Raw genomic sequence first — 22,460 nt, 5'->3', positions numbered from 1 at the left:
AAAGGTTCGTTGGTGAGCCCGCAAAACCAACAAAGGTTTTTGGTGAACCCGGAAAACCAAAGTGTATAGGTTCGTTGGTGAGCCCGTAAAACCAACAAAGGTTTTTGGATTGTGAGCTCGGAAAACAATCCAACTGTAATCCGCGGGATTATAGTGAATTCCCAAGGGGACGCTTGGGGAGTGGACGTAGGTGCTAAGGAGAGTACCGAACCACTATATATTGTTGTGTTTGTGTTGTGCTTGTGCTTACGTTTATTCTTGCATCATCTTCTATCTTTGCACTAGTTTAAATCATTCAAATAGTTTAAGGAAGCATCCACCGCACTTAATTAAGAAAACGTTTAAAGCACCAAAATTTAGAAGAAACCAATTCACCCCCCCCCCCCCTCTTGGCTTGTCACCTTGGGCAACAAGTGGTATCAGAGCCAGGTGCTCTAATAGTACTCATTGATCTCACAATCAAGAGTTAAAGATCATGACAACCCAAGTGGGATGTTCTATGAGTGAGGGACAATTAATTGATAGACCTCCACTATTTGATGGTATAAACTACACATATTGGAAAGCACGCATGCGCATTTTCATTCAAGCACATGACTATGATTTATGGAGTATCATAGTCAATGGGCTACACACAAACACTAATCATGATAAAGAAAGGGCTCAGCAAAATGCAAAAGCCATGAATATTCTATATTGTGCATTGGATGATAGTGAACTTAATAGCATATCTTTTTGCATAACTGCTAAGGAAATATGGAATATGCTTGAAGTTAAATATGAATGCACTAACGTTTCTAGTGAATTTGAAACTAGTTCCGAAGAAGAAGAGTATCAAACTGAAACTGAAAATCTATGCTTTGTAGCACATGAAGATGAGGTATGTACTCGAACACAAAGTGATTTCTCATTCAAAAATCAAGTACATACTGAAGCTCAATCTGATTTTACATTTGATGAACTTATGATGCTTTTTCTGATTTATACTTAGAATACAAGAAGCTTAATTTAAAAAATAAGAAGCTTAGTTTAAAGAATAAAAAGCTAAATCTGAAAATGTCAGAAGAAAGAAATTCTACCGTTGAAATGAAAGACAAATTAAATTTTGAGAATGAACATTTAAGGTTAAATTCAGAAGAATTAATTCAGAAAAATCAGAATTTAATTAAAGAAAATCAAAACTTAAGTAAAAAGGTTAACCAACTGAAATCTTTTATTAACAAATTCACTGTAAGTTCAGAAAGATTAAAAACAATGTTTGAAAGCCAACATGCTGATTTTGATAAATCAAAACTTGACTGGACTTCCTTACTTAACAATAAACCCCTAAATAAAAAGGTAATTAATTCACCAAGCAAACCATCAAATAAGATAACTTGTTTCAAATATGAAAAGAATAGGCATAAAAACTTTACCTATTGTTTCAATACAAGCAAATCAAATGATAAAATTATTACAATTAAACAGATTTGGATTCCAAAAGGAACCATATGCACTAACTCCCAAAGACCCAAGCAAGCTTGGGTACCTAAAATGAAAAACTGAGATTATCTTGCAAATGTGTCAAAGCAGCCCTTGAAGCTCATGTGAAACTCTTAATTGGGTGCCATGGCACGTGACTTATAAATAAATTTTATTTCATCATTTGTGAATGTAATTTGAATTGTCATTTTATGTCTTGATATGCTTAACTTTATAAATTCAGTTAGGCTATTGAATATTTATTAAATGCCTTGTATGTATGACAAATCTTATCTACACGATCTTAGCATGAAATTTTCTAGTACTTGCATGATGATAAGAAAACAATGAATGAATATGTATAACTTTCTCCTTCAAGTTTTCAAAATCTAAATTTTCTCTCTAGTATAAATGATTGATGCTGATTTCATGCCTTTATGTTAAAACTTCATTGAGCATAATCATTGTATCCATGATTAATATCTTTCTCTAAATTATCTCAAATTCTACTGATTAATTGTAACATGTCATGCTTAACTTGATCATAAAAATCTTTTAAAGCATGAATATTAATTCTTTTAAACTATCACTCATAAGTCAAAATAAAATCCTAATTGCTCTAAAAGAAGATTGCTCAACTCCCTGAAACATGATTATTAGTGTTGAAAACTAAATCATAATCAAAATTTTTGATAGAAACAACTGTTTAAGATAATTTGATTAAAACTCAACTTGTATATCTTATTGATAATTATCTTAAGCAAATAGAATCTAAGCTAAATTAATTCTGAAAATAAAAAAAATTTGATTTGACCTTGATGAATCCTTCTATTGCCTCACATGCTTGTCCTTGAACCATTTTACTTAATGAAGTTATCTCTTTAGTTCAAGTGACTTGTGCTTGCTTATATTTAGGCAATCTCTTGAGTAAAGTGACTCAAATTCAATTATTATCATGTCTCATGTTGAGTCATCTAGTTAAGAAATATGTTGTATGAATGTTTTTGTATCCTAGAGAACCTAATGAATTGCCTTCAAGAAAAGAAAAAGATTTAGCTAATGATACAGGACTTATGAGCAAGAAATTTCAACTCGAAGGACACCTTGATGAAAGATACAATAAACATCCCCTTGCAAACAAAAAAAAAGAGAGATTTTCTTCAGCCAAGGATGTAAAGAATTTAAAAGATATTTGGCTTGAAGAATGCTAAATGCATTGGTAATCTAAACCCTTCTCTTGTGAGTTAGTTGAGCAAAATTAATAGTCTGAAATTATATGGTAGCATGATTAAACATTTAATTGCTAATCTTCTTGATATCATGCTTCATTCTCATGCTAATGATAATTGTTTCATGGTATGATTAAATTGAAGTTCACTTTTGCCTGTATAATGCATAACCATGAAATACACAAGTTTATGCCTCAAGTTTCTAATTCAAAATAACTTGTGATAAGCTATGAATCATTGGGCATAATGAAAATGCTGTTTGCATGATATATATTTATATGCAGCATATTAGATTAATTCTTTATTCTGCTCTTTCATGTAACTACTTGAAAATGACAAAAAGAGAGAGAGATAAAGAAAAAGAAAATGAATATTGCTCAGAAGAAGTAAAAGCTAAGTAAATACTCCAATCTTAAGTAAAAGCAGCGCAAGCATAATATATTCAGCATATTTGTGAGACTTGTGTGAACATTCTTTTGGAAGGGATAAAATTCGTAATTAATTATATTTAAATAGGGAGAGTTTGGAGTGAATATCTTGTTGCTAAAGAGAACAGTTTAACATTTCTACATTGCTCATTATAGGGATGGTGCCAATGGGGAGGCTAGTGGTAGTACCCGGCACTATTTGACCCAACTATTCGGTGTAGGGTATATTAGGGACGGCACAAGAGGGAGGCTAGTGGTAGTACCTCGTGCCCCTTCCAACTCCACCGGATAGGGAGCAAATGGAGTATAGAGCATAAGAAGGTAAAAATGAAAGTATATAAAAAGAATCAAGTCAAATTTTTAATCACTTGAAAACACACTTTAAGGATGAAATCAGTGCAAGATTATATTTAAATAGGAGGAGTTTATTTGAAAAGAATTAATTTTGATCATTGACATGCTTGCTCTTAATATTTTAATGCATGACTTAACACATAATATATTTTGCATATGGCATGATGTCTTAAATTATGGGTTCTCAATATTTTGTAATGCTCCATGCTTGGACAATTTGATTGAATGTTTGAAATATTACATAAAATTTTTATTTGGTATTATTGAAAAGAAATTTCAGAATTGTCGTTCACAATCATCTTTAAAATCTGAAAGTTGAATAAATTTGTAAAAAGGAGAAGAGAAGGATATCTCTATTTAGGCAAAATGAATTGATTTTGTTTTATCCTTCAACTTGCTTAACTTTGGTATATAATGTTCAAATTCATACCAAAACTCAACATAAATACAAATATTCTGAATATGCTCTTATATGTTTGAAATATGTGTTTTCAATCGTAATGATTTAAGATGAGCTACAATGTGAAGATACATATCTCAAATTACAACTTTGAAAGCCTCCTTGAGAATCTTTATGAAATTCAGAATCTGATTTTGTATAAAAGCTTAAACTCAATATGAATTTCTAGATAAAACTATAGCTTAAGAAAAATAGAATAATTCTGATGCCTTGATTGCTTGCCCCGATACGCATCTGAAACATATCATTTCTTATCTTCAAAGTGTACTAATATTGGTCTGAATGATGTGTCTTTCGATGATCTTGATTGCAAACAAATATTTTTAAATATGTGATTTTATTTTGATATTGAAAAGATTTATTGTGCTTCATATATACATTGCTGAAAAACTTTGATTAAGAAATTGAGTTCTATAAAGATATATACTTCAATGATCATCTATATGTTTTTTTTTTCCTCTCCTACATTATTAAAGACTTCTATCAAAATATATATGTATATATATATTATTAAAAGAGTGAATGATCTTAAGTTTAGAAATATTTCAGCTCACTCAAATGATTCTTAAAAGAAAGAAAATGTAAATGCTTTTGAAAGAATTTGAGCTTCAAATGAATTATTTTCTGATTAATATTTCAGTACATTTTCTCAAAGATTAAGAGGAAGCATAACTTGTTCTTAAAAGATTAAAAAGAGTGATTGCTATAAATTTTGAATAATTCTAGATCACTCTACATTCTTGATATCATAAAGTTTCAGTTTTATTCACGTTTATCATTAAAATCTGAAATTCAACAAAAGATAAGAATAATTAAAGAAGAATGCATCTTTTAAGGGGGAGCTTTAGATATTCAGTATCTTATCCTAAAGTTACTTTAATTTGATGCATACCTTGAATTTTATGGATTGATTTTGATGAACCTCCTTATATTGCAAGACTTGCTTTAATTATATAATAAGTTTATACCTTGAGATGAGTTCTATAAAGGTTGTCTTATCTCAAACCTTGAGTCTTATGAAAATAAAATATATTTTCGAGATTGACAATTTTATTGAACAAATTCTAAAACTCTCAAATGGAATGATTAATTAAGGGGGAGAAAGAAAATTTCAGAGGGAGAGATCATATAGAACTTAATCATGTAAATTCACAACTAAAGATGAGAGAAAGAATACTAAATGTAAAGTGGTATTAAACTTTGTGCCTCATTGAATATCTTTTGAAAGTTGGATTTTCATCTGTACTTAATTGGTAAATCACTTGTTTTGAAAACTAAGTGAAAAGGATTCCATTTGTCTTAGTATTGGAATTTTACTTTGGAATCTACTAATGAGCTCTTATTGGCTTGCACTTTAGTGTTTCAATCATGAGCCAATTCATTTTAATTGATTTTGATGATATGATCTTTAAAGGAGTAAAAGAAAGTCTTTAAGAGAGCTTTCAAAAAACTTTCAAAGCCCTGAATTTTATGTATCCTACATTGCATAAATTCATATTTTGGTATCTATGCTCCAATACTTTTATATCATGAAAGAACTTTGAAGTCATTAAGAATTAAGGATTCAACATAATCTTATGTTTTTCGAGTATATAAGTTTTGATCTTTATCTGCTCTTATACTATACTCTAAAAATTAATTAGATTGCTCTCATGTTGCTATATACTTAATATATTAAAAAAAAAGGTATTGAAGTTTCATTCGTGCTTTCTTTGAATATTATTCTTGATACTTCTTGAAATAACTTGAAAAAGATTCCATCTACACTTGATTTCAAAACTATCTTTGGAATCTACATTTAGAGATCACTTCTGGCTTATATCCTAAATATCTCATTCCTAAAGCCAAACACATAGAAATAAGATATGATTTTATTAGGGATCATGTGCAAAATGGAAACATATGTTGATGTGGGGTCGGAACCCCGACACCAGCCCGCACACCGGATGAGCAGGGAAAGCATCCGCGTCCTCGCCGAGGTATTGTCCGCTCTGGGATTGCCGCTTCGGGTCTGCGGGAGGTCGCCCAGGGCCGGAGCCCAATGACAGTCCCAATGACAGTCCCGAGCCCTGCCGGCGCGGGGGTCCGCGGAGGTTGCCCCCTACCCTCATGGTTTTGTCCCGCAAAAGGGCCCTCGGTCATGAGAGAGTGCTGGAGCAGCTCAGCTCAGAGCGATATGGTATTGTCCGCTTTGGGAACCGTGGGCGCTTTGGCTCGCACGGTGGCGGACCCACCTGCAGGCGCGTGGCAGCTGGACAGGTGTCCCTCACGGTTTTGTCCCCCCGTAGGGGGGCCCTCTTACCTCCAGCCCGTGGGCCTTCGGTGAGAAGAGGTGTTTGCACCCCCCATTTAAGGCACAGACCTTTCCGCTGATTATCCGATGTGGGACTAAACTGGGAACCCCATCCCACAACACAGCCCCCCGAGCGGGAAGGTCTGTGCGTGGCCGGGGCCCTTCCTCTAGCGCCATCTGATGTGGGGTCGGAACCCCGACACCAGCCCGCACACCGGACGAGCAGGGAAAGCATCCGCGTCCTCGCCGAGGTATTGTCCGCTCTGGGATTGCCGCTTCGGGTCTGCGGGAGGTCGCCCAGGGCCGGAGCCCAATGACAGTCCCAATGACAGTCCCGAGCCCTGCCGGCGCGGGGGTCCGCGGAGGTTGCCCCCTACCCTCACGGTTTTGTCCCGCAAAAGGGCCCTCGGTCATGAGAGAGTGCTGGAGCAGCTCAGCTCAGAGCGATATGGTATTGTCCGCTTTGGGAACCGTGGGCGCTTTGGCTCGCACGGTGGCGGACCCACCTGCAGGCGCGTGGCAGCTGGACAGGTGTCCCTCACGGTTTTGTCCCCCCGTAGGGGGGCCCTCTTACCTCCAGCCCGTGGGCCTTCGGTGAGAAGAGGTGTTTGCACCCCCCATTTAAGGCACAGACCTTTCCGCTGATTATCCGATGTGGGACTAAACTGGGAACCCCATCCCACAACATATGTATTGAGCATATATGCACTGAAAAACAATTAGCCGACATATTCACAAAACCCTTGAGTGAAGATAGATTCTGCACGCTAAGGAGAGAATTAGGTATATGTGATCCTTTTTATTGAAGAAATATAAAAGGGAGCAAGCAGTCTCATGATACATTCCTCCAATTTCTAAAAATCTATGAAACATGAGTCAAACTTGTTATCTATAGATTCCTTACTCATGTATCATTGTCCCAGAAAGAATTTATAAGGATTGGAAGCAAGGAAAATTTTTAGAAGCAAAAAGGAAGAGAAAAGAAAAATTCTGCACTTGGGTCAACCCAACCCAGAATAGGGTCGACCCAACGTTGAGTCGACCCAAGAAGTTTCTTGAGTCGACCCATCGTCGGGATCCCACTGTTAAAAGGGGGACCCGTGAGCTATCTAGGGCACTGTTTACCCTTTGTCCTCTTCCGAAAACCTTATTTTCCACTCTCAAATCTTCTCCAATCATCTCCAAACAGTAGATTACTTCAAGTCTTGGAGAAATAGGATCCGAGAGAGCCGTAGCCAAGCGATCCGGGAGAGTCTCACGATCTTGTTTAGAGACTAGGATATGTATCTAGTTCTCATATGTATTTGGTGGTTATCATGCATCTTTAAACTTTGATTGAGGAATATTGTATTTGCTTTTGCTTTTGATATACTAAAATGTTCCTATTTTGATCAATGAAGTTTGAAGTTTGGTATTTATTGCATCTTTTCCCATGTACCTATTTGATGATAACAAAAAGGGGGAGAAGTAAAGAAAGAGTAATAGGGGAGAAGTAAAGATATCTTTAGAGTAAATAGAGTAACAAAAAGGGGGAGAAGTAAAGAAAGAGTAATAAGAGGAGAAGTAAAGAAAGAAAGAGAAATAATTTGTAAAACAAATAGAAAATCATATAGGAAAGCATATACATCCAAGGGGGAGCAATTTGCAATAATGAAAATGATCAACTCAAAAATTTATATCAAATTTCAGAATTTGGCACACATAATTTCAGAATTTGGCACGCACCTTTCACACCTCGATACATAATCTGAAACTCATGTTTTATCTCAAATTTTTGGAGTTTCATCTTTAATGAATTATAAATGAAAGGGGGAGCAATTCAAAGAGTCAAATTGGCAACATTTAAATGATATAGGGGGAGATTTCACTCGTATATATGCAAAGCTGAAATTCAGCAATTTAATCCCTTTTACAAACTGATTTTAAAGACAAGTATCAACAGGCTTATACTCTTTATTTTGTAATCATCAAAAAGGGGGAGATTGAGGATGATAGTGTTATTTTGATGATTAACAAGTAATTATCTAGAGTATGTTATAAGTTAAATTGATACTTCATTTATAAGTTCATTACTCTCAGTATATTTGTGTGATTGATAATAGATACATGCTTTGTTCATTTGAATGAATCTAACCTTGAGAATGCAGCAAAGTGTGGATTGAGTCGACCCAAAGATTGTTTGAGTCGACCCCGGCACATCAAGAAATCATTTGGCACACTCCTGCAAAAATGGCACAGATGAACAGTTGGTTGGGTCGACCCAAGGTAAGCATGAGTCGACCCAAACTTCAAGAACCTCAAACCATGAAGGAAATATGTTCTCTGGATTTACTGAGAGGGTCGACCCAAACAGTGGTTGAGTCGACCCAAACTCTGAGAGGGTCGACCCAAAGGCAAGACAGAAAGACAGACAGAAAATGGTTCTCTGAAATTACTGAGAGGGTCGACCCAAGAAGAAGTTGAGTCGACCCAAGTGAACTTTGAGTCGACCCAAAGAAAGGATGGGTCGACCCAAGTGAAGGAAGGCTGAAATCAAAGTTTCTGTGTTCTCTGAGAGGGTCGACCCAAGGAATGTTTGAGTCGACCCAAGGCAAAGTTGGGTCGACCCAAGGACAGGTTGAGCCGACCCAAACACGGGCTGAACAGTAACGGCTAGTTCTGCAGATGTACTTTTTGTCCTTCCCAAGGTCAGTAACGGCTAGTTTTTGAATTCTAACCATTGGGGCTTGACCAAAGAAGGTGGGAAGCTATTTAAAGGGGCACTATTCATCAGAGAGAATAACTTTTGAAAGGAATATCAAAGAGTACTCAAGAACACAAAAGTGCCCTAATCTTCTTCATCAAGAGCTTCATTCAAGAATCAAAGAAAGGGATTGAGCAGATTCAAAGAGGCATCAAGAGCTCCATCCCCCCTTGAAGAGTGAAGCATCCTTGACAAAGAAGAGCAAAGCCACTTCAAAGCGATAAATACTTTCTAACTCTTCTTTGTAGTTTATATTGTTTCATATGCTCATTTAGGAGTTTGAATCTTTTCTTTTTGTTTGTCAAACACTTTGTAAAGGTTCGTTGGTTAGCCCGCAAAACCAACAAAGATTTTTGGTGAACCCGGAAAACCAAAGTGTAAAGGTTCGTTGGTGAGCCCGCAAAACCAACAAAGGTTTTTGGTGAACCCGGAAAACCAAAGTGTATAGGTTCGTTGGTGAGCCCGTAAAACCAACAAAGGTTTTTGGATTGTGAGCCCGGAAAACAATCCAACTGTAATCCGCGGGATTATAGTGAATTCCCAAGGGGACGCTTGGGGAGTGGACGTAGGTGCTAAGGAGAGCACCGAACCACTATATATTGTTGTGTTTGTGTTGTGCTTGTGCTTACGTTTATTCTTGCATCATCTTCTATCTTTGCACTAGTTTAAATCATTCAAATAGTTTAAGGAAGCATCCACCGCACTTAATTAAGAAAACGTTTAAAGCACCAAAATTTAGAAGAAACCAATTCACCCCCCCCCCCCTCTTGGCTTGTCACCTTGGGCAACAAACTCATATGGTGACATTCCCTGAATAATTAACTTGAACAAATAACTTTCTGGTGATAATAACGGCTTGTCTTGCTGGAATCTACTTCAACTTCGTTTACACACTGCAGAAAACAAAAGAAAAGGGACATGTGCCTATCAAATTATGAGCCACTTGAGGACAGTTTTCTTATTACTTAACAAAAGAGAACAAACATGAAGAGCTTGTAAAAGAGCCACAATCAGCTGATTAGGGGTTTAAAAATCAACTGTAACACCTGGAGTGTTAAAAATATACAGCTGACAGAAATGATCTGTGCAATCAGGCAACGCTTCTTTGGCCCAACCTGCACAGTCAAGATAACATTATGCTGAATCCTTGAGGCTCCCATCTGCAGACCACATTTTCTTCCGGATCACAAACACCATCTCAGTATCTTCTGAATCTGGATTGGCCTCAGCATCCGCCACAGCTACTGATTCCCAGTGCAATGCTGTCAAATACTTTTTTATAAATTTCACAACTGGCTGCTTGTCTCGAATAATTACAAAACCAGTTGGTCTGAGTATACGGTCCATCTCAATGAGAAGGTCCTCAGCACTGCAGCCTTTCTTCTCAAGATCAGAGAAGACGGTCCATGCATGGAGGAGATCATAGGTTCGAGGGTAGGTTGAGAAGGCTTGGCACCTGTCAAGAGTGATGCATAAGTCAGTTGGCAAACACAAAATATGCAAATAGATAAACACATGATATTTTGACTGATGCTGCAAGCAAGATACCGGTGTCTTTCTAATTGAGACAAAAAATCAGGTTGTCTATCCTATATGATCTTTTCCCTCAATCATTTCTATTGAGTACAGCCAAATTGACCAGGGAAAAAATATTTCATACATAATGGAAGAAAAAAGACGACGAAATAGTAAACCTAATGAAGAAAGGATTTTGTACTTACTAATCTTCACATGAAAATTAAATATATATCACTTTCTACTGACATAGGAAGCATATGCGAAAGTAACAAAACACTTCTGCAACTAAAAAGAACCACAACTATTGAGAGATGAATCTTTTAGATAGATGGCCTTCAAAAAGCCAGGGTTGACTGCAAATGTGTTTACCATGAACAGCTTAGGTCAGAAATAACTGTTATAAGATGGTAACCCATTTTAATATTAAATGGTCAAAAAGAAAGGGAGACAAATAAAGATTTGGGTGGACAAGAGACTTCACAAAAACTACTTCAGAGATACGATGCATAAGCTGACCCCAGTAGATGGAGCATAGCTTGATGACCACGATTATGTTCATATCACTTACAAAGTGCTTCTCAAGGGCACGAGAACAATATAATCTCATTACAAAAGAACTAGTAAAAATCTCATACATTTCCGCTCCAAGCATATATGAAAATTTGGAAGTAAAATGAAGGTTCATCCCCAACTCCTCCCCCCCTCTCCCTTCAAAAAAAAAAGAGGAGAGGGGGGGGGGGGGGGGGGGGGGGGAGGTAAAGAAGAAAATAACATATACACACATGCAAAGTTCACCGTCTTGGTACCGGACCTCGTACCGGTGCCATACTAGCACTGTGTCGGTACGGTATGCTATGCGATCATTTCTGCGTACCAAGTGTCAATACGCTATCCATACTGGGTACCGGTGCCGAATCGGTATGGTACGGTATGTCATGTACCACCTGGTTTGGGCCGATATGCCAAACCATGCACACATGCATGCACACACACACTGACACAGATAGAATCTTGGCAAATCTGTTGATAAATTTGAAAGTCCTATCACATCCTTTGCCAAAAAACAAGGATATTGGAACTCTTTTGTCATCACATACTGATGGTCCTAACCTGCCTTGAGTGTGATGTTTCTTTGCCAAAAAGTTAATGGTTGAAGATTTATTTTTCATTATTTTCACAATTGTGTGCCTTGCCCAATTGAACCTAATTATTCAGGCATCCTTGTGCTAGATCTGATTGTCTTTATGATGCATAAGAACAAGCAATTAACAATCAGCTGCAAAAAAGTAGATTAGAGTTGTCTCAAAAAAGATGCACTAATATTAAAATCTAAAACTAACAATAGCCTACCAGTCATGTACAGTCCCTATTAGGCCTCTGTCATAAATTATTTTAAGGGTGTTTGGTCCATCTTCTGGCACAACATTCATCACCCAAACATCCTTGTCCTTGAGAGCAGCTGCAAATGACCCCATATTTGCCTTCATGTCCATCAAGTTTCTTACAGTGTTTGGTTTGATTTTCTGATTCAATAAGCTCCAATATTTGTCAACCCTTCGTCGCCAAATTTCCTACAGCATATTAGAAACTATAAGTTATCAGATTTCCATTTGTCAAAGCATCTATGCTTGCTAATGAACCTATATGGACAACAACAAAGCAGGTACAAAGAAACATGCAACTCAAAGATAGTAAAATACCATGTCTTTTGTAAACATTTCACTGGTATAGTCAAAATCAGCAAGACGGGGAGGAGGAGTAGTTAAGCGAGCAGGCCAAGGAGCCAATCCACTACCCCTAGCTCTATGCATCTCTGTCAAAAACAAGATTTGTTAAGAAACTGAAAATCTTTCTGGAAAGAAGTAAGAAGCTGATTGTAATGGCCAAAAGGTCAATTTCGATAAGAGCCATTGCTTCTTCTCGAACAGAGCTCCTCGTACTTCAGTTATCAAATTTGAAAACTTTTCCAGTATAAGCATCATGTTACAACAAGTAGTAAACTTTATCATACTCTATGGGACATGACAATGGTCATATGAAACCTTTTGGAAGGGAAAGCTCATAGATACACAGGATTCGTTTGAAAATCAAGCCATGACAAAAAAGGAAAACAAAGAAATTTTAACTATGCTTATTTAATTATTATAAAACATATGGTGTCTTGTCATATTTCCTCTCCTAAAGTATCTATATAGAACTGTGGAAAAGTGAAAAATGATTCACAGACTAACTCAAAACAAATGGAAGACAAAATAACTGTTGTCCAGATCCCCCCTATCCTTCCCATACCCTCATTTAGGCTTGTGGCTCTGAGTTCAAGAGCTATAACTGAACATTGATGGACATTATCTTCATGACCCATTTTATTCCTAGTCCCTTGTAATGTCATATTTCTGTTTCAATATATGGAAATCATGCAATTAATGACTGGATTGAATTAATGACGAAGAATATTTGTTATTAGTTAGTTCAAAAATTACTTCTGAAACCTAGTGATGATCTGGTAAGCATTTTAACTCTAATTCCTTACCCTATTTGGTATATTTATTGCAAGTTTAAGTTTTTCTTCAATTTCCAATTCCAGTAATGTATTTGGTGCTCACCAACCATACCAAGTTATTGATTTAAACCAAGGCATCCCACCATAAGAAGTCCCTGGTACTCTTTTATATGACAAGATTACTCTTATTCTCATTTGTTACTATTCTTATTAGAGCAATGCTGAATTAATATGAAGCAGATAAGTAACCCTACGAAATCAGGATTAATGCCCAAAACTGTTTGCTTATAGGGGAACCTGCACACACTAGCACTGATCATTTGGAGTAATTTGTCCTTTTTCATAAGCAAGTTCGCCTGTTGCAAAATACAAATATTCACAAGCAAAACCTACTTGGGTATATGCAAGAAAGGTGCAGCAGTTTTCTTAATATGTATATATGGTTAAGATCATTCTATTTGGTGCCCTCGAAGGAGGAGAGATTTTATGGCTAGGTAACTCAATACTTTAAAGGATGTTAGCATTGACAAATTAATATGTAATGCTAGCAGCAAAGTATTAATTTCTTTAATTCCATTGGTACTGGTAAAGCAAATTTAGTCTTAACACTTTCAATGAGCATGGCCTCTGATGTGCTACATATAAACAGTTATGAAATGCACTGACACTGAAATGCATTATCATGACAAGCTCATAATCAACGGGTAGAAACCTGCAAATAGCGGAGCTAGTGGGATGGGTTAGGTCCAGGTCTTGCTTCAGCCATATCTCTCCCTAATTACCTTGAGTCAACAATCTAGATCTACCTCCAACAGATTCATGTTTGACACAGGTATAGTCTCATCATTTCTTTCTGATGGAAAGTTCTTTATTTATATCTACGCTCTTCTATATTTTATCTTTGACAACATAATAAACCTATGGCTATTTTCGGCATTAACAACACAGTTTTGATTCAACTTTTTCTCAATATTCATCAAGGCACTTCACAAGTCAACATGAATCTTGACAAGATGCATCCTAGTTACAAACTTAAATTCCATAATCAACAAAGGAAATTTCCCTACTTGCCAACTAGTCTTCTAGATTTCATGGCATGCCCCTCCAACAAAGTAGCCTCGACTAGGAATTGGACATTGATAGTTACACAGTTGAGATCAAGTTATTGTGCCCTAGTCCATGAAGCTGACAAAATACGGATGCACTAAGGCTTGTTTGTTGGATTGAGGTTTCACACATTAGTATATGACAAATTTGTTGCCAAGCCAGCTAACTGTCCATGCAATGAACCAAAAGTAAAATCAGGAACTTTGAAGGTTCCTACAACAGATACGCAGAAACGTGAATCTATCATTTCTTACAGAAAATGATCAGATAAAACAACATGCATTATGAATTACTAAATTAAATAATGATCATGTTCATGTAGTTGCATGTGGGAGATATGAAGTTTAAATGCAAAATTTTAATTTACACAACTAAGCACCAAAATTATTAAATCTGATGTTTATAACAATACACAGCACAACCAACTAAATAACCCAGTAAAGAACATTAATTTCAATGCATGGTCATTGACACAATCAGGGTACGCCGAACCATTACCGGTGGCGACCCAGACCGAGTCAGTACCGGTTTGGGCCGTACCGAACAGGTACCAACCCGGTCAGCCGTGGGAGCACGCCCGCGAGGTTCCCAACACGCACAGGCGCGCTGCCCATCACGCGCGAGACGCGTTTCCACGCATTTCTCCGCGCTTCCACGGGTGAGGCCGCACGCACGGGAGCATTTTCCCGCGCAAGACGCGCGCGGCCACGTTCCTTTTGTTTTCTTTTCTTCTTTTCGTTTTCTTTTCTTCTTTTCGTTTTCTTTTCTTCTTTTCGTTTTCTTTTCCTTCTCTTCTTCCTTCTTCCCGAATCTTCTCTTTTCTTCTCCTTTCTTCTCCTCTCTCCTCCTCTCTTCTCCTCTCTTTCCCCCTTTCTCCCGCGAGCAAGGAAGGATGTTTCCCCGCGCGAGGCCTGGTACCGGTACGTCTTCCTCTCTTCTTCTTTTTCTCCTCTTTCTCTTCTTCTTCCTCTTCTTTCTTCCTCTTTCTTCCTCTTCTTTCCTCTTCTTCTTCCCCGCGCGTGCGAGCGCGCTGCCCTGTGCGTACCGGTGGAACCGGTCCGGTTCGCACCTGTATGCAGCAGAAACCGGTCGGTTCCGGATAGGGGCCGGAACCGTTTTACACGGCTGAACCGTACCAGTTGGCCTCAGTACCAGTACGGTACGTGCAGAACCAGCCGGTACGGGCCGATTCAGCATACCATGGATGCAATCCTAGAATTCATCAATGTACTGAAGAAGAATGAAACAAGCATGCAAAGAATTTTGGCAGTCAGGTAAATGTAGTCAAGAAGCTTCTTAAAAATCCCATGGGCTTTTATAGATTCTAGAAGATCACTCCATAAATATCCCATAAGGAAAAGGTACTCACGTTTAGAATAAGGGGTAATACAGGTTTCCATCCGTACACCCCATACTGCATCTGGATCATCATTGGCTCTGCACAAAGGAGGTCGAGTGCCTGGTTCTCTGTTCATATAGCAATCATTTGTTAGAGGTTTGACCCAAATTACAGTCTGGTTTCGTTTAACAGCAATCTTCCAGCACATTCGTTCAACAAAAGCACTCATTTCCCTCCATATTCTAAGATCCTCTTCATCCTGTGCATATGCTTCAGGAGATGAATAAGCAAAGTAGCCTCCAGGCCTAAGCAATCTATCTAACTCAAGCAGAAGAATCCCATCCCTTTGAAGCCAATCAATCCTACAACGAGAACAATGAGCAAGTTCAAAGGATCTGCTAGGGTACGGGAGCCTCTTTGTCCCTAAAACACCAAGGTAAGCAGGAATTCCTCTCTCAAGAGCAAACTGGATCTGGTTTTGATGCACATCATTGGGTGCGAAAGACATTGCTACAATATCAGATGAAAGTAGATAACCCCCAAAGCTTGCAACACCACAGCCAACATCTAGAACTGTCCGGATCCTTCCTTCATTGTTGAGATTATTATTTGGAAAGCCGAGCATCTGTCAATCCAAATCAGGAACCAGATTTGTCAATGTTGAAAGCATGCTCAAAAGGGCAAGTCAAAGACTCCTAACATCAACTTAGCAATAGTACTAGCTTTCCATGAATGGAAAAAATAGAACTAAAATCTATGGAATAACTTTAGACATGTGTTATGATCAAAATAAACTTACATTTGCAATTAATGCTATATACTTATCTGCTCCATAATGAAAATGAGTGCCTCCCCCTGGAAATTTAATTTTTTCTCCCGCATCAACCATCCAGTTTTGATCAGACTTTTCATGTGCAAGGTGTGTATGAGGTATGTTCACTTTCCAAACTTCATCTCGACTTTTTGGCCATTTTATAGGAACCTGTAACGCCAAATTATTGATGCACTCAACTAAAATGCAGATGCCATAAATCTTACAGTGTAACTTTAAACAGGAGACAAGGAAAGCATACACGACAACATTAAGGGAAAAAAAGAAAATATGCTTCTACCTTATAGCCAGGTGGTGAAGGAATCAAACAATTGTAGCGCCTCTCTGGCTGAGGGCAATGCCTTTCATAGTGCTCCATCAAATTCAAATCCAGCTTCAATCTCATCTGATATATAAGATTTCTGTCTAAGCAGGGTATCAACTCAGAATGCCGATCATCACACACCTACACAAGCAGATCATGATTAAAAAAAAAAAAATCAACACAAGTTATAGACAATCTACGATCATGAGCAGATACAGGTAATTCAAAAACACTCACTGGAAAGGTCTTAAGCATGAAATTGTCATCACCACCTTCCTGCCCAAAAATAGACTCATCTGATTTGATATTCCCTCCATTGTTATCGCTAACCCACTTGAATGTTCGTAATTTACTAACCGACTCTATAGTGGTACTGGCATGCTGCTTTCCAGGACCAAAGAAAGATCCATAATATAGAAACAGTAGACCAAGAAAGACCACCATAACCCACATCAAAGTAACCAAATGCCTATTCTGTCCTCCATCACTTCTTCCCCTCATTGTTTTAGGAGCTGAGCCCAAGCTGGCAAACTTTATAAGATAAAAGATTTTGTTATTCAACACCACATGAGCTGTCTTCCACCTTCAATCATAGCGTACCCAATAATGAGCTCACTTCTCACAAGTTCTATCAATTTCCAAGCGGCATAAATCAGATCCAAATTGAAGAAGAAAAAAAATCAACAACAGAAGTTCTTGGATATGATGCTCCGAAAACCAAAGCAAATCTGTGACACAATAGAGCCATGAACCATACATCAGCAATTACCACATTAAGAATACATAACGGGAAAGAAAAACGTAAACTAGATTGAAAATGAATGAAATATGAAATGATTGCTCACATATTTCTGCCAAAGATAGGCCAAAAAAACCAAATACAAAGCAGTACCAGGTAGATCTCTTTGGCAAATCAAGAAAGCAAATTTCACCGATGAGAAAACAGGGAATCCTAAAAGAATTCGAAGAAGCAGCGGAGGAGATGGCAGAGAACCGTGAAAAACTAAACAGTATTCATGTGTGAAAGATGCCTCGACTCATAATGTTAGCGGGGAAAACAGACACCACCTCTTCTGGCGCAAGTTAGCCTGACTCAGGAGGAGCCAAATCCATCAATAACATTAACGGCCGACAGACCATACGTAATAAAAGCCCCTCACGGCAGTAAATTAAAGAAAAGGAGATCGGTCGATAGCGACACACCACGACAAACCGTGTCGGTGGTATTCCCACGAATCCAATAATAAGCAAATAGAAAAATAATCAACAAGTAAATTAAAAAAATTACGAATTCAAGAATTCGTCGAATTCGTTTCTCCCGATTTTAATCTCGAATCCTGATGACTTCACAAATTGGATGGCTTTTAATCGAAACTCACGAGGCAATTCACACACGCAAAAAAAAAAAAAAAAAGAAAGAAATCCAACTTAATACTCGCACAAATAGCAGAACCATCCGAACCCGCCGGAACTTCAATCAAATCAGTGAAGAAGCGAGGAAATTTTGTACCACGAGGAGAAACCAATCGAATCCAAGCTGTATTGCTTGCAAAACAAGCAGACTCGTCACTGCCCGGTGGCAGTTATTCAATCAAATCCGTGAAAAAAAATGAGGAATTTTTAACCGGGCAGGACAAACCGATCGAATTCCACTGGTCGATTGAAAAGAAAGAAAGATGGGGAACTTACTGGTTCCAACGCTGGGGATGCGGATCGGAATCTCGATTTCCAATAAGACGAGATGAAAACAAAGAACCCTAGATTTTGAGAGGATTTGTAAAGCGAGAGTGGGGAGAGGGAGCGGAAGCAGAAGGGAAGTGACGAAGAGAAGAGAATGTAGATCTGGTAGCGTTAAATAGATACTTCTTGTTATTATTATTACTATTATTACTATATTATGTCCGAGGATCCATACACTACTATATTTTTATTTCTTTATCCCGAAATAGAAATAATAAATAAGTTCTGAGAAGAAGTGCTCATTTAATTATCTAGTACCTACTGGGTACTACTTAGAGCTTAAATTTTTTTTCAAAAGTTATGCTTCAATTCTATATCAGCAAAATCAAAGCGAAGGAATTAATGCTGATTTCTTTGTGGCTGACCATGCTTTTTTTTATATTTGATCCTAAGACGATGCACCGACGATAGAGCATATTTGGATGACCATGCGTGAGCCTTTAACTTTCATGGTCCCACGTTTGAGGACGAGGGGTCCGGGAATTCATTAATGCTAGTTAATCAAGTCTGATCGATTGAGGAAACGAACAACGATATATCATTTCATTCATATCTCAAGGTGCGAATAATCAATTCACGGTGTTTACGGAGCGTGCAGGCAAATCAAATCAGTTTGCCACCTCTGATGCTTTTTTTTTTCTTTTCATATGCCCATGCCCACAAATTTTAAAATAAATTATATTTTTTTAAAAAATAGATAAATTATATTTATATTCAATAATTTTTTAAAAAAATTATACTAAAATTTATTTTTATCCAATATTTTAATTTATGACAGAATATTAATTAAATCATCAACTTTAAATAAAATCTAAATGTCTCATCAAAAAATATTTCAAAAATAATTTTATGCCATATAACAGCCATCAAAAAATATAAATAAATAAATAAATAAATATATATATATATATATATATATATATTCTTCTTTTGGCTTAAAAATAATTTTAACTTTTTATATGAGATAAACAATTTTAATAGCATCGTTAATTTAATTGGATATAAACATAAATATTATAAATTAATAAGTATATATATGTAATAAATATAAAATGAGAGGTTTTAAGTACTATTTTGTTGGTGGTGTAACGGTGTTCCGAAGACGGGTTAAAAATGGAAGCTACATCAGTTGGCACAATTTCTTTCGAGCGTGCAGTTTCGGGTTGAAGCAAAACAATGAATCCATTGCTGCCCGCGATAAGCTCGCAACCAAAATTTCAGCGCCACATTCAAAGGGCTGAAGAGCAAAAACAATTTACAAAACTATCTTTTTCCATTGCGATTATTTTAAAAAAAAAAAAAAGCTTCTCAGCGCGCACCCACGTGAACCCATCAGTATACAACAAGAATCCCTGATTGGGAGGAAGTGGATTAGTTGGAGGAAGAACCACTCTCGTGACACCTGTCATTCTCACCGTCATAATTCTCAGCCCATATAAAGCTTACAATTTACAATACGGAAGACAGCGTTATTCTTTCCGCTCACTATAGTGTATTTAGGGTTTTAGGCCCTGTATAGAGAGCTTTTGGAGGACCAAAAAGCACTTTCTGTCCCTCTAAAAATATTTTTAGATAAAAAATAGTATTTGGTAAAATTTTTGGAAAGCTGTTTCAAAGCTTAAAACAGATTTTGAAGAGAAGCTTCAATTTGGAGCTTTCCGAAAATGCTGTTTTCAGTTTTATCGGTAATCTGTCTTTTGGACGAAAATACCCTCATTTAAATCTCACTTTTTTCTCCAAAACCCTCATCCCACCTTTTACTCTCTCACCCATCCTCTCCCTCTCCCTCTCTATCTTCTTCTTCCTCTCAATGCCGCCGCCTCTATTCCTTCTTTTTTCTTTTTTTTTTTTGTTTTGGGAGATCGTGGCTGCCCACGGTGGCAGCTACCATGCCAGCCACCACCCATGGCCGGCGACTCTTCTATATTTCAATGAAATAAAATAATAAATAAATAACTAAATAACTAAATAAAATAAATAAAAAGAAAAATAATGAGTGAGTGGTAAATAATCTGATCTAAATAAATAAATAAATAAATAAAAATATTAGTAATTATTTAACCAATTTTATCACCTAGTTAGAAAATTTGTTAGAAAGATAAATGGTCATTAAAAGGATGAAAAATTAATTTACACTAATAACTATAATATTTTATATATTTATTATTGTATTATACTATAAATATAATATTATATTACATTATATCATAATACATTGATATGTTATGTTAAATAATTTAATACTATATTAAATTATTATTCTATAATACATAATGTTATAGTACTATATTATAATAATATTATATTACATTACACTAATATTATATTATATCATATATTTATGTATTAATACGTATTATATTTTATTATTCTCTGTTGTATAATACTGGTAATGTCCTTTACGGTCATTTTGTCACACAAAAGTACTTTCTCAGTTTGTTTATCAAATACATGTTAAAGTGCCACAGCACTTTAGAAATATAGTTACCAAACAGCAAACAGCTTTTTATAAACGCTCTGCTTCAGACAGCTCTACTTCCAACAGCTCTACTTCCAAAAGCTCTATTACTAACAGCTCTAATTAGTTTCACATCAATTATGAGAACCAGTATTGCAGCCTTTGGAGGCGGTTGCCTGCCCAATAGCTAGCTGGCATGATTAGCAAGGCTGTTACGGCCGTTCACTCCCTCCCTCCTTCCTCCTCCACCTTTCTTTCGTTCTCCTCTTCCTCCCAACTTTTCTTTCTTGTCTTTTTTCTCTCTCTCTCTTCTCCTAGTTGACCTCATAGCTACTCAAATTTGTACCCATCAAAAATCAGAGCCGTGTCGGGCACCACCGGAGCCGAGGTAACACTCTGGACTCCCTTCATGTGCCATCTTCTTCTTCTCATGATCGAGATCCACGGCCATCGGCTGAAAATCGATCGGCATGAGGATCCTACTTTTACCTCAGTTTTGGCTGAGCTTCTCTTCTTCTTTTCGGCCACTGACGCTGCCACCTTTGGGCGTCGGACCTCCGATAAAGGCCACAACCTCCTTGCTCTCCTCCACGATAGAGCTATGGTCCGCAGTCGGCGGCCAATGGCCGGAAGTCAAGGAGAGTCTGATTCCCTTGTTTTCGGACCTTTTCTTTGGTTTTCCTTGCCTGCCGACCTCCACCACTGGCCGTCACCACTGCCACCTCGCCGAACCACCTGACCACACCCACCAACCGTCCTCTCTCCCTCTTCTGTTTTGCCGAGAAAGAAGAAAGAAAGAAGAAGAAGAGGAGGAGGAGAGAGAGAGAATCATCTCTCTTTCTCTCTCTTATTCCACTCTCTTCTCCATTTTCTCTCTCCACTTTTTCTCTCTATTTTCTCTCTCTAGAATGTCCAAGGAACTTAGTATCGGGTCATGTCGACCTAATCTACAAACCCAAGTTGACCTTTATAAAGGGTTTGGTTCTGCCCTAGTGCCCGAGCTGCCTACTAAACTGATTACCCTGGCTCTATTGAATGTTTTTAAACCTTGTTGGTTAACTTTAGCCCTGATTGAGGCCATGTCCTATGATTTGTTGATCGAGTCGCTTGGGCCTAAACCACTTGGAACGACCGAACACTGTCGTCCGACCAACTATCTCCTTTCTTATTTCGAATGGAGATTAATCCGCTTTTTATGTTGCTAATAAGGTTAACTAAATCGCCCAATAAAGTTTGACAGCTTAAGACAAAAGAGGTAAGTAAATCTTATACTCCTTACTAGTTTTCAAAATATAAGTAGATCTTGCACTCTTTATGATCATGTCTTTCATGCATAAAATCTAGTTGAAAAGTATCATGCTTTCTTTAAAATTATAGATTAGCATATATGTTATGAAAATCATGCTTTATTATAAAAAAGAGTTTCATTAATATTTTAATGAAAATAGCTTTATTATGAATCTGATCATGTTATTTAGTATTATTGATTTATTTATGTATATCTTTTTCTTAAAAGATATACGTTTTCTAAAGGCTCTCAGATAGCAATATCCGCCTCTAGAAATGGAGGCTAATCAACACCCTGGAGCTAGCATCCAACGAAAATTGTTATTTTCCAATGGGTTAAGTTGGCAACGAATATGAACTATGAAATCTTGTCGACTACGAAGACGACTCTGTCACAGATTATAGTG

General features: G+C 37.2%; 1 protein-coding gene across 3 annotated transcripts; it reads right to left on the bottom strand.

The window, feature by feature from the left end:
• Positions 1-9,895: 9,895 nt before the first annotated feature.
• Positions 9,896-18,436, bottom strand: LOC103716080 (putative methyltransferase PMT3). 3 transcript variants are annotated; one of them, XM_008803937.5, is made up of 8 exons: positions 18,258-18,436; positions 16,806-17,296; positions 16,545-16,709; positions 16,232-16,414; positions 15,463-16,057; positions 12,187-12,299; positions 11,837-12,057; positions 9,896-10,424 (listed from the first exon to the last, which is right to left on the bottom strand). In XM_008803937.5, exons 2-8 carry the CDS (start codon positions 17,067-17,069, stop codon positions 10,103-10,105), a joined length of 1,863 nt encoding a protein of 620 aa, XP_008802159.3. In that variant the 5' UTR covers positions 17,070-17,296; positions 18,258-18,436; the 3' UTR covers positions 9,896-10,102. The 3 variants fall into 3 exon arrangements, with proteins under 3 accessions (XP_008802159.3, XP_008802161.3, XP_038972559.2); XM_008803939.5 differs by lacking the exon at positions 18,258-18,436 and adding an exon at positions 17,414-17,708; XM_039116631.2 differs by lacking the exon at positions 18,258-18,436 and adding an exon at positions 17,461-17,597.
• Positions 18,437-22,460: the final 4,024 nt, after the last annotated feature.

The sequence above is a fragment of the Phoenix dactylifera genome, chromosome 3 (assembly GCF_051530095.1).
Source record: "Phoenix dactylifera cultivar Ajwa chromosome 3, Ajwa_hap1_PhDact_Kaust_v1.1, whole genome shotgun sequence".
Lineage (NCBI taxonomy): Eukaryota > Viridiplantae > Streptophyta > Magnoliopsida > Arecales > Arecaceae > Phoenix > Phoenix dactylifera.
This window is presented reverse-complemented; position numbering and strand designations above follow the sequence as displayed.

Bases quoted from the DNA above. Each gene is read 5' to 3' on its own strand.
- LOC103716080 (XM_008803937.5), bottom strand. From the start codon at position 17,069: ATGAGGGGAAGAAGTGATGGAGGACAGAATAGGCATTTGGTTACTTTG. The intron at 16,710-16,805 runs GTGAGTGTTTTT...CTGCTTGTGTAG, and splicing joins TCATGCTTAAGACCTTTCCA to GTGTGTGATGATCGGCATTC. The intron at 16,058-16,231 runs GTAAGTTTATTT...TTGGATTGACAG, and splicing joins ATATAGCATTAATTGCAAAT to ATGCTCGGCTTTCCAAATAA.